A 12,492-nucleotide genomic window follows, 5' to 3' on the forward strand; every position below is an offset into this window, starting at 1 on the left:
AGTATTTCTACCATCTCTGCATTTTCCAATACCTCTCATTTAACATTCTTTGGAAAAAATGGACACATATCATCATGTAATTTAATTCTTGAATCAGAAGAGAAATACAACGTTTTGGCTTTTTTTTTTGTTATGTTCATTTTGTTTTGTGTTTCTCTTTTTGATGCTTTTGGGGGTATTTATTTTTTCTAAGTGTGTGTAGTTTTTAATCCGGACTTTACTTCCTATTTTTTCAAATGTTGTTCTCCTTACCCCCAATACTTTGTGATTAAAATCTGAAGACCGGCGTTAGTTTTGTGGAGTTACCTACGTAATTTAAAAAAAAAATGATTTGCAGACGCAGATTTAATGTAAAAAAGAAGTGTTTGCTTAGTGGAAAATGACAGTTACATGCATCAATGTGTATCTACTGATAAAATGTAACGATACGAATGTCGCAGCTGTTGCTTACAGTTACAAGTCTACAATATCTTGAGATGAGAGATACTTTATTTTTTTTTAAAATGAAATGAAACTTATATAAATCACATTATTTAAACATACATAAACTTATTTTGTGACAAAACATAAAATAATAACAAAACAAAACATAACGCCTCGGCTTTTATATTTCATAACAACATTTCTCGATCTAGGAGGTTATTCTGCAACATTCACGAAAACTCGTACTTTATTTCTTAGATAATACCATGAGAAAAACAAAGCCTTTCGTTTACCACTTTCCATTTAAAGCCCGTAATGTTTGTTCCAGCATTTTCGAAACTTTATTTTAAGCACCATAGGCATATTAAATATAGGGAACTGTTATATAAAATTCTCAGGATATTGTTGATGTATGGCTTCAAGAGTCATTTACATTTGACATTTAACCTCTGATGTTTAATGGTTCTTGACTTCCGATTTATATCACGTGATAGTCATGTGTCCTTTAAGAACAGGTGGGATATGGCTTTGTTTTCATGAATAAACTTTCAGCAGATCACGGAGGTAAGCAACCATTTACTGCTGTGTATAACTTTGTGACTTTTATCAATACAATAGGCCTTTTTCTAAATTCTTGAATTTTAAAGAATTTGATATCATTCAAACAAGTTAAACATTAAACGGTCATTAATCTATTGCAAAGATTTAATTGATTAGAAACCTTTTTTTCTGCTTTACATTTGAAGATATCATTTATTGCCAAAAATACACTTTTGTTTCGAGTATCGGTATGAGGAAAACTGTCCCGATACAGTTTTTGGGCAATAGATAGACAAACATATTGTTATTGGTCAATATATAGACAAAAATATTGTTATTGGTTATTAGATAGACGAACATACTGGTTTTGGTCAATTGATAAACGTACATTCAGTGGGTGTTCATTTGAAGGATGACGGGGGATGTGCACTTTTAATTCTTTCTTCATTTCCTTGAAGACAGCGCCATTGTCTGTCACGTAAATCATTTCAGGACATTCTTAAACGAACAAACCTTTCTTAATTAACTCTTCATTCACTTGAGGTATATGCAGATACAATTTCAAGATTGGCATCACATTTTTGTTTGCATACTATTTATGATTTTTTATTTGTTTGTCTTAATTCATGTACGAAAACAAAATGTTATCCATATTTGTCATATTCACTTATATGTTTTCTAATCAAATTCTAACTATTATTTTTTAAACATCTTGCTGCTCTAACAGTAACTATACATTCTATTTCACAAAGCTTTACTTTTCAAATGAATTTACTAATGGCAATTATTTAATTCAGCATATGAGTTGTATAAATGAAAAAAGAGACCACTGAAATCATTAAGCACCGATAGTCAAAATTAAAAAAAACAGGTTTGAACCAACAGTCATTCTTACCAGAAATTGATTACATTCAAAAACAGGGAAACTATCGCATCGTTACCCAAGCAAAATAAAGATACATTTCTAGAATGTCAAACGTTTGATAAAAACAAAGATTCGTAATTGGTCTCCACCTGGCCGTATCAAGACAATAAATTGATTGTGTAACTCATAGGAAAAACTCTTCATAAAGATATATGACGATCGTCCATTCCTAAACTCTCGTGATTCAGAATAAATATCGAGCAAATCGGTCAAATGAAACAAAGTTAATACAACCTTAACGTTACAACATTGCACAGACAGACAATGTTGTGTACCTGTACACCTGTTTTAAGTGGTCTGTACAGTGCTGGCCTGTGTGGTTCCCTGACACTGTTTAACGATATTTATAGACACATGGTTTACATAGATACATGTTTTATAGGCTATCTCACGCTATTTACTGTGAATAGATTTGTGGGTTCTTCCTTTTTTATTAGCAAATGTGGACAATTTCGCCATAAATTACCTTAAAATATTACCATGTGGCTAGAATTCACAGAATTAATTTGATTTTAATATTTGTACAGTTTGAACTATGCAGCAAGCCTACATTAAAGCATTTTTAAAATTCTTGTATACGTGTACATATAACACATTAAATACATTCAACGGTCATTTTCTGTAAAAAAAAAAATCATATTAAATACTTAGGGTCATATGCACACACGTTAAATAGACTGCACAAGTGTGAATCATTTGGTCTTGTCTTCGATATCGCTATTTGTATAACACAAGATGCAACAACAATTAACCGGGAGAAATTGTTGTATGATTAACTATTCCAAAACATATTACCGCTTCAACTGTAAGATATAACTTCTAGATATAAATGTAAGTTGCATATGTGCTATGTGAGGAAACGATTCAACTCCAGCCAGCATGTCGATTATTGATCACATTACACCTGCCTGTACAAGTAATGGCCGTTGTGACAGGTGACCTGGAAATATATAGGTCACTGGTCGCCTGGTGTGTGAAGCTTGGTCTCTAACACTCCAATACAATTAGCTCTTCAAGTAAAGTACAACCAAATATGCACTCTAAATACAAGTAACTCTTAAAGTAAAGTACAACCAAATGTGCACTCTAAATACAATTAACTCTTTAAGAAAAGTACAACCAAATATGTACTCTGTTTTTTCTTCCTCGCAGAAAAAGAGAAATGACAATTTTTTATCATAAATCCTGCCTATGTGGGTGTAAAAAATGCGAAACAGCAATTTAAAGATAAAATCTTTATAATATTTACCAATAAAAATGTTTTTCCTACTAACTATTAAAGCTCGTACTTGTACAGAACCTTTGTTTTTCCAGTTAAGATATTACGAAAAATGATAGTAATTTTTTTCTAAAAGCATAAAGAGCAAAATTATGTAATTGTCTAATTGATTAAATAGCAATTTCCTTGCCTGATTTGTGCACGTATTTTCATTTATTATTAAAGTACAACCAAATATGCACTCTAAATGCAATTAACAATTTAAGAAAAGCACAACCATATATGCAATCTAAATAAAATTAACTCTTAAAGAAACGTACAACTAAATATGCACTCAAAATGCAATGAACTCTTTAAGAAAAGTACAACCAAACATGCACTGTTTTTTTCTTCCTCGCAGAAAAAGAGAAAGGACATTTTTTTATCATAAATCCTGCCTATGTGGGTGTAAAAAATGCCAAATCAACATTTAAATAAAACATCATAAATGTTACGTATGTTGATCTTGTTTACAAACCAGACCCTTATTGGTAGAAAAAAATCGATTTTTAGCCAGCCACAATAGTAATATCTTTAATCATTTTGTAAAAGTTTTAACCGGTTACCTTTTTAAATCGGAATCAATAAGAACATTTCAACAGTAATTTTAAGATAAAATCTTATATTAACCAATAAATATGTATTTCCTACTAACTATTGAATCTCGTTCTAAAAGCATAAATAGCAAAAGTATGTAATTGTCTAATAGATTAACTAGTAATATCCTTGCCTGATTTGTGCACGTATTTTCATTTATTCGATACATTCTGTACATTCCAATGATGTACACTTTTACTTGTTTTAAACAAATGAATACATGTACATTTATCAATGACACTTCTTATTGTTAGCGGTTGAAAGCATTATCATTTGTATATGTAAATTGAATGGTGTCATAGGAAATAGATAGGAGAAAATGAGACGTAATTACTCAGATACATAATACGTAAATCTTAACCTGAGCTAACATTTATGCTTCAGCACCCCCTTTAAGTGGTTTCATAAAAAACCCAGATCCCATGCCTTCATTGGTTGTACGTAGAAATAAGAAAATAAATAAAAAAATAAACAGTTCCTTTTTAAATATTTTTTTTTTGTTTTTTTCTTTGTTATTACTGTGGAATCATTAATTTTCGTGGGGGTTAATTTTCGTGGATTGCTAGAATTTTAAAGGGTCGTGGGGACGTAATTTCGTGTATTCTCTTATATCTACAAAAGGAAACATGACTTTATTACTTCAATTTATTAATTCGTGCAGGATGTAAATTCGTGGATAAGAGGTACCCACGAATTCCATGAAAATTGAGCCACCACGAAATCTAATGATTCCACAGTATTGGTCAATTTATCTGCTCCTCTTGTTGAGTAATAGAACCGGCGACATTACAAAATACATTCAATGCTTAAATTCATATTCATATTGATGCTAACTTGTGTGAATTATTTGTGTATCGTCGCTATATACGTGCTCTTAGTGACTAGTGAGGGATATGAAACATACATTGAATAGGCATATTAACCTGTCATTTATCCGCCTCCGCGACTAAAATATAGTGCTAGAAATTTGGTAGAGAAAGAAATTGTGAACCAGTAGGTATTTAATTATTTCATTCATATTTCATCAGTACATATCAAATTAGTTTGGCGCATAGATAGTCAAAGTGTATTCACAGGAATTTGAACGTCGCAGATTTCCAATGCAAACATAAAATTTACACGGAATGTAAATATTGCTTAACTTAACTTTAAAATATCTAAAGTATTGTAAAGTTGACTCCAAAATGAATTCGAAAAAAAAGTCTGAAGAAATAAAGAGAGAAATTCTTTAAAGACTAGTTTTCAAACAGATATGTTTATGTCGACTTTTTTGCTTTTCACCTTTCTTTTTTTTTTTTATTGTCAAACTATCATTTAAAAATTGTAGTAAATGAAGCATGATATAAACTTAAAATAAATGCAAAAATGATGTGGTTTATTTTCTCTAGGCTATTTAAAACTGATATAATTAAACAAAGCATTCATTTCTCTAATCAAATGCTTTCAACACTTTTACAGCGAAAGAAGTCAATCGAGATTTAACATCCTAATATAAAAGTATCAATATATTCCCATCGTGACTCAATAACTCAATCTTAAAGCATTTATAAAATCCAAAGTCATGCAACACTGTTTATTCTGCAACTACCCCTTGCAAAAACCAAATAAAGACTAACCCGATAAACCAAAGCTCTATTCGGTTAATGCTCCAACATTACATCGTGCATTAAACTACGTTCAAATTCGTTGTGACGTCATCTTTCTTGCTTCGTTTACGCCATGGCGTCATGGTTTCAACTGCAGATATGAAGGGACAGTTGTCGAATAAAGCTCATTTCAGGAACAGAATGTGATATTATGTTGCAGGATAAACAAAATACATGATAGCTGGGCTCGCCCTCTGTCATGTTTTCTCACCCTCGCTCAAATATAGCTTATATTTCAAGACAGTAACCATGTATTTTAATTATACCACAATTTACTTTGCAGAATGCCTGAATAGTTCATATCATCACCATGACGAGAGAAGGCGTTGTTGTCGCCACAGGATTGCTCTTGGTCCTTCATCTGACTGGTATCAAGTTGAAATTTAACACAATTTCATAAACCAAACACTGTTATTATAGAATGAAAATTGTGTCGAGAAAAAATTAGATAGTTGCTTTCAATGAAATAATCACAAAAGTACAGTCCACTGAATTGCATAACATATTTTTATCTAAAGTTTGCTCTAATAGGTTTACCTATTTGTCAGGTTTTCTGTTTGAGGACACCGGGAATGACAAGTGTAGCCCGGGGTTTGTTCGAGTAGACCAGTGGTGCTTCTCGTTCCATACAGAACCTACGTCCATGTTACAATCCAGTGACGTATGTCACCAGCATGGCGCTCACATGGCGGTACTGGACTCTCAAGAAAAGGAGAAGGCTCTGACAGAATACATTGAACGTGAGGGATTATCACTGTGCAATGTCACTGCATATAAAAATAACATTTAAACTATTGTTAATTTCAAAGTTCTGCTTAACATAAGAAATGTTGAATCAAAATGGATTTTTTTCTTACCTTTTGTTATTGTTTGTTTTAGAAATGGGATTTTTTGATATATACCAGGAGAGAACGGTAAGACTTAATCTCTTCAAAAAGTGTTATTTATTTGAAAATGATCATTCCTGGATTATTTAGTAAGAGTTTTTATTTTTCAAAAACTATTTCTTTTTACTTTATACCAGGAACTGTATAAAATTGCTCAACATGAGTGGGATGTTCAAACAGAAAAAAATAAATGTGAGTTGCAACAAAGCATTTCTAACTTGTATTAGGTTAAACAATGTCTTAACGTGTGTCTTGTTTTATGATGTTTTTATTTCAATCACTGTAAGTAAACAAGTTAATGTAGTTGATTCTACAATTGGTATATTTGAGGATGAAAAATAATCTGAAAACCCAACACATCAAACAGACAATATATTTTATTTTCCATCAAGTAAGATGCAAATAGCAAGATTTATTTAAAAAAACTTGTATGACAAACTTTCAGTGAACAATAAAGGTCTTGCAATGACAGTAAGTATTATTGTTTTGATATTTCAGTTTGTGAGGACTATAAGTTACTTGGTACACATAGTGATAAATACCGCCATATACCTAATGCAAAGGTAAGTAAATCATTGTATACAGTCAAGCTAAATGGTTGACATTGACAGTAACCTAATGTAAAATCAATGATAATTTTAATCACGTCATGTCTTTTGTGTATTAGTAGTTTTTAGCTCACCTGAGCTGAAAGCTCCAGTGAGCTATTCTGATCACATTTTGTTTGTCGTCCGTCTGACTGTCCGTCTGTCCGTCTGTAAACTGTTTACATTTTCAATATCTTCTCAAGAACCACTGGGTCAATTTCAAACTTGGCACAAAGCATTCATAGCGTAGGTGGATTCAACGTTTTGAAAATTAAGGATCACGCCCTTTTGCAGCGGGAGATAATTAGGAATTTATAAAAATATTTCGAGAAATTTTCAAAAATCTTCTTCTCATGAACCATAAGACCAGGAAAGCTGAAACTTGTGTGGAAGCATCCTCAGGTAGGGTAGATTCAAAGTTGTGAAAATTATGTTCCCCGGGGGTAGGTTTTGCCCACAATGGGGGGTCGAAGTTTAACATAGGAATATATAGGGTAAATCTTTAAAAATCTTCTTCTCAGAAACTAATCAGCCAGGAAAGCTGAAACTTGTGTGGAAGCAATCTCAGGTAGTGTAGATTCAAAGTTGTGAAAATCATGACCCCTGGGGGTTGGGTGGGGCCACAATGGGGGATTGAAGTTTAACATAGGAATATATAGAGTAAATCTTTAAAAATATTCTTCTCAGAAACTAATCAGCCAGGAAAGCTAAAACTTGTGTGGAAGCATCCTCAGGTAGTGTAGATTCAAAGTTGTGAAAATCATGACCCCTGGGGGTTGGGTGGGGCCACAATGGGGGATTGAAGTTTAACATAGGAATATATAGAGTAAATCTTTAAAAATATTCTTCTCAGAAACTAATCAGCCAGGAAAGCTTAAACTTGTGTGGAAGCATCCTCAGGTAGTGTAGATTCAAAGTTGTGAAAATCATGACCCCTGGGGGTTGGGTGGGGCCACAATGGGGGATTGAAGTTTAACATAGGAATATAAAGAGTAAATCTTTAAAAAATTTCTTCTCAGAAACTAATCAGCCAGGAAAGCTGAAACTTGTGTGAAGGCATCCTCAGGTAGTGTAGATACAAAGTTGTGAAAATCATGACCCCCCGGGGGTAAGGTGGGGCTACAATGGGGAAGTCGAAATTTTACATTGGAATATAAAGAGTAAATCTTTAAAAATCTTCTTCTCAGAAACTAATCAGCCAGGAAAGCTGAAACTTGTGTGAAGGCATCCTCAGGTAGTGTAGATACAAAGTTGTGAAAATCATGACCCCCCGGGGGTAGGGTGGGGCTACAATAGTGAAGTCGAAATTTTACATTGGAATATAAAGAGTAAATCTTTAAAAATCTTCTTCTCAGAAACTGATCAGCCAGGAAAGCTGACACTTGTATGAAAGCATCTTAAGGTAGTGTAGATTCAAAGTTGTGAAAATCATGATTCCCAGGGGTAGGGTGGGGCCACACTGGGGGGTCAAAGTTCAACATAGGAATATTTAGGGTAAATCTTTAAAAATCTTCTTCTCAGCAACTAATCAGCCAGGTGATTCTTTATAATTGTTAAACCTTTGGCCCCAGGACAATTCTTTGGCCTCACAAGAACGTTCAGAGTTTGATGTGCGTTTATATCCCATATATAAACTATTGTTAAGGATCTTTTTGAGAACTGCAATACTCAACATATGATATGACTATAAAATCATCCTGTTAGAAAAGGGAATAATTATTATAAAAATAAGAATATCCAGGGGAAAAATGGATTTTATTTATACAGGATCTACATGTATTATTGTACATTGTCCAGATAGTTTGTATTATGACTCAATTAAGCTGATTTTATCATACCTATTATTTCTCAGGTGAGCGATGTGGCCCATGGGCCTCTTGTTTCTAGGAAAGCTTCGCTCCAATCTTTAAATAAAAAATACACTATGCTTTGATAAAATTATATAATTATAACCTTTTCTCACTTTTAATGATAAATATGTAATAAAACAGAAAGTGGAACCCCCCAAAAAAACAAAATACAATTGAATAATAAACAGATGGGTCTTTGGTTTTTTTTTTATTATTTCCATAAATAAAAGAAGTGTCAATTTGTATTTGTTGTGTATGTCCCCTTGACGTTATCTTGTACCTGTAAGATTCCTCTAGTTGTGTATGTCCCCTTGACGTTATCTTGTACCTGTAAGATTCCTCTAGTTGTGTATGTCCCTTGACGTTACCTTGTACTTGTACGATTCCTCTAGTTGTGTATGTCCCCTTGACGTTATCTTGTACCTGTAAGATTTCTCTAGTTGTGTATGTCCACTTGACGTTATCTTGTACCTGTAAGATTTCTCTAGTTGTGTATGTCCACTTGACGTTATCTTGTACCTGCAAGATTCCTCTAGTTGTGTATGTCCACTTGACGTTATCTTGTACCTCTAGTTGTGTATGTCCACTTGACGTTATCTTGTACCTGTAAGATTCCTATAGGTTCCCCTCCACATCTCAGAGCAAACCTCAGCACTCCACCAGGATTCAGCATCAAACTTTCCAACATCCCCGGGGCCGGTCTAGGAGCGTGGACGGACGAGTTTGTCCCTCAATACACGATACTGGGTGTTTATGAAGGTGTGATCCACACCAGGGATTCCGACTCGGACCTGTATTCATGGCAGGTATAGTAATAGTACATGTATACTGCTTACGTCACCATGGATGCCGCTACACAAGCTAGCATCATTGACGTTAGCAAAAGACTTATTCATTGTATCAGGTGAGACAAGGTAACTTTAGCGTTTTTTCAGAAACAAAGAAATCGTGAAAAATTTAGTGAAAGCATATTCTGCCCTCAGCACATTTTTTTTTATTTTAGAAGATTTTTATTGAGGTTTACATGTACTTCCAAAAACTGTAGTTACAATCAAAAGAAAATTGTTCATAGATCCTTATTCTACTAATGTATGGGCCATATCTAACAAATGTTATACATCAGAGCGTTAAAATAAAAACAACACTTGTAACCAGATTGAAAACAAACACTTCCGTTTTATGACAGGTGGACAAGCAGGGAAGTAACGGTACCTACGTCATTGACGCCGCTGACCCGGCCTGTAGTAACTGGCTCAGGTTCGTGAACTCACCGACCACCCACACAGAGGAAAACGTCACCCCCGTACCCTGCGCCGGCATCGTGTTCTATATGACGTCACGTGACGTGGAGCCGGGGACAGAACTGTTGGTCTGGTACGGTGACGGTTATGGACGGTTTCTTGGAGTAAATAGGATTCATCCCGGTATGTTACGTAGCATTCATCTACGTTTTTCTTTGAATTAAATCTTAACCATGTTTTACTACTCTTAACCTCCCTGATTATTTTAAAGCTACCCTAATTATTAGGGTTGTTTTGATTTTCTAGATATTCTTTTAATTGCAATAATAATGTTTGTTTTTCAGAATATGACCTGAACGGTTCCGTGGCGTTACGTGCTAACGTGATCACGTACATTGATGACAAAGGTTTGGTGTTCGACGACTGGACGCCCGTCACGTATCAGAACTGGTTCGACAACGACGACGACAATGGCGAGACGGTGCTGGACCAGATGTTTGGTCTGTTGTTGACATATCACCATGACAACAAGTGGTACTGGGTGGCTGAGCGTAACTATACTTATTATACAGGAAACGAGGGGCTAAAGCTTCCCTTTATCTGTGAAGATTCCACAAATAACTCTGGAGTTGGATGAAGTATAACCAAAATTAGCCATAACTGATATTATATTTGACCTTTCTTTTTTGTTATATTTAGTTTCACCGAATATGCAGCTGGTTAAAAGTGATGTATGTTTATACAAATATTTAATCATACTTTATGCAATTGCATAAAAAGCATGCCGGAAAAGAGGAACTTTAATTGCCATTTTGTTGTGAAGATGGTGATTCTTAACTTTCGAAGAGCTAACAAGAATCAATCTGCAGAAAATAAAACTGGTTTCAAATAATACACTCTTATTGTTTTTCTCACATTCCTTTTAAAAGCGAAATAAATCATCGTAAATGTCATTGAAAATAAGTATTATTGCACAGCTATTTATGTTAGCCGGGAAATGTAGGTATTTATAAAATAACTTGTATCTGTTTTATAATTGAAGGTGCTAAAAAATCTAAGGAATGTTTGATTCCGGCTCAATGAAGAGAAACACGACAAAAACAAATTGTCAAAAAACTCAAAAATCGATAAGGCAAAATACAAATTCAAAGCAGAGCAAACACTGACTTAAAATAAAATAGAAATAGGACAAGGTGGTTAGGATGAGAGCATCCCCTGTCGAACAGTTACACCGGCCGTGTGTTATTTGGTATGATCATGCAAAAACGGTAGAAACCACAGTCAGTTAAGTATAAAAACATCAGTCAGCATGTGTCTTAATCAAACATTGTACTAGAGAGTAAATATGCAGCTGGCTAAAAGTGATGTATGTTTATACAAATATTATATCCATTATCTTGTTTCTATTTTTACATTCAATTTACCATTACTTTGTGATTGTTGTCCTAACACTGACACAATAAACAAACTGTATTCCTTTTTTTAATCTTCAAAGCAAAATCAAAATAATATTCATACTTTTGAATTAGAACAATGATTTGTCAAAAAGAAACTTATAATATTTTCTTAAACAACTGATAACTACATGTACCTTCCTAATAATTCCCAAAGAGAAACACTCGAAATAAGTTTTTTTTTCCTTTTAATGTGCATTGTATATCTAACGTTGTTCTTTGAAAGCCGTATTATAAAATCATATTTTATACACAAAGCTGAATAGATACATTAAACGTCATAAGGTGTTACTCTTATTATGATATGGTTATCCCTATATCTTTGAAGACCACATCATATTGTGTTGAAAGATCTAGAGTGGCAGAGCCTTATCATGTGATTCCAATCCCGAATGAGAAAAGAAAGATAACCTTTGGGTTTTTTTTCTTTGTGGGCCCTCGTTGAATCTTTTCAGGCTCTCTCGATATTCATTAATTGGTTTTCTATTTGTGAAGATTTGTTTCGACTTTATTGGAATTCACTGTATAGAAATATTTTTGAAGAAGGAACCATGTTGCTCTCCTTTCCCTTGAAACTATAAAGATTTGTTGAGTTTTATGAAGTTTAATTGCGTTTAGGTAACAATAAAAATGTGGCAAATGTTGCTTACAATACAACCTTATCACTACATTTTATATCCTTTTTAAGAAAGCTACTTTATTTAATGAATCAATAAATCAATGAATCAATTCGATACGCAAAGGTATGCTTACGTATAAACAGTTTTTAAGGCGAGGCATCTACTAACAAACACTTTGATAAAACCTGACTGTCTCAGGTGAAGCCATCATTTTATAAGTCATATGATAGATAAATTATCAGCAAAAACAGTCTTCGAAAAGATTGCATTATGACTGACTTTTTCATAGTTATTGACCATTATTGATCACCTAATTATCTTCGACTTTTCCACTTTTCTCTGTTCCTGATTACAACAAAGATTACATGACGGGTGTAACGGGTCAGCAGAGGCGGCTCACTCCTCAATGACACCTGATCCTACCTCTAATTTTATAGGTCCGTGTTAGCCCTGCCTCACTCCTC

The 12,492-nt window shown here is 33.7% G+C and overlaps 1 protein-coding gene across 1 annotated transcript; it reads left to right on the forward strand.

The window, feature by feature from the left end:
* The first annotated feature begins 909 nt into the window (after nt 1-909).
* On the forward strand, nt 910-10,818 carry LOC105348847 (histone-lysine N-methyltransferase set-17-like). The gene is made up of 9 exons (XM_066080638.1): nt 910-987; nt 5,673-5,757; nt 5,938-6,129; nt 6,269-6,303; nt 6,414-6,468; nt 6,775-6,839; nt 9,325-9,519; nt 9,900-10,137; nt 10,299-10,818. Exons 2-9 carry the CDS (start codon nt 5,700-5,702, stop codon nt 10,589-10,591), a joined length of 1,131 nt encoding a protein of 376 aa, XP_065936710.1. The 5' UTR covers nt 910-987; nt 5,673-5,699; the 3' UTR covers nt 10,592-10,818.
* The last annotated feature ends 1,674 nt before the right edge of the window (nt 10,819-12,492 follow it).

This window comes from Magallana gigas, chromosome 1 (assembly GCF_963853765.1).
Source record: "Magallana gigas chromosome 1, xbMagGiga1.1, whole genome shotgun sequence".
Lineage (NCBI taxonomy): Eukaryota > Metazoa > Mollusca > Bivalvia > Ostreida > Ostreidae > Magallana > Magallana gigas.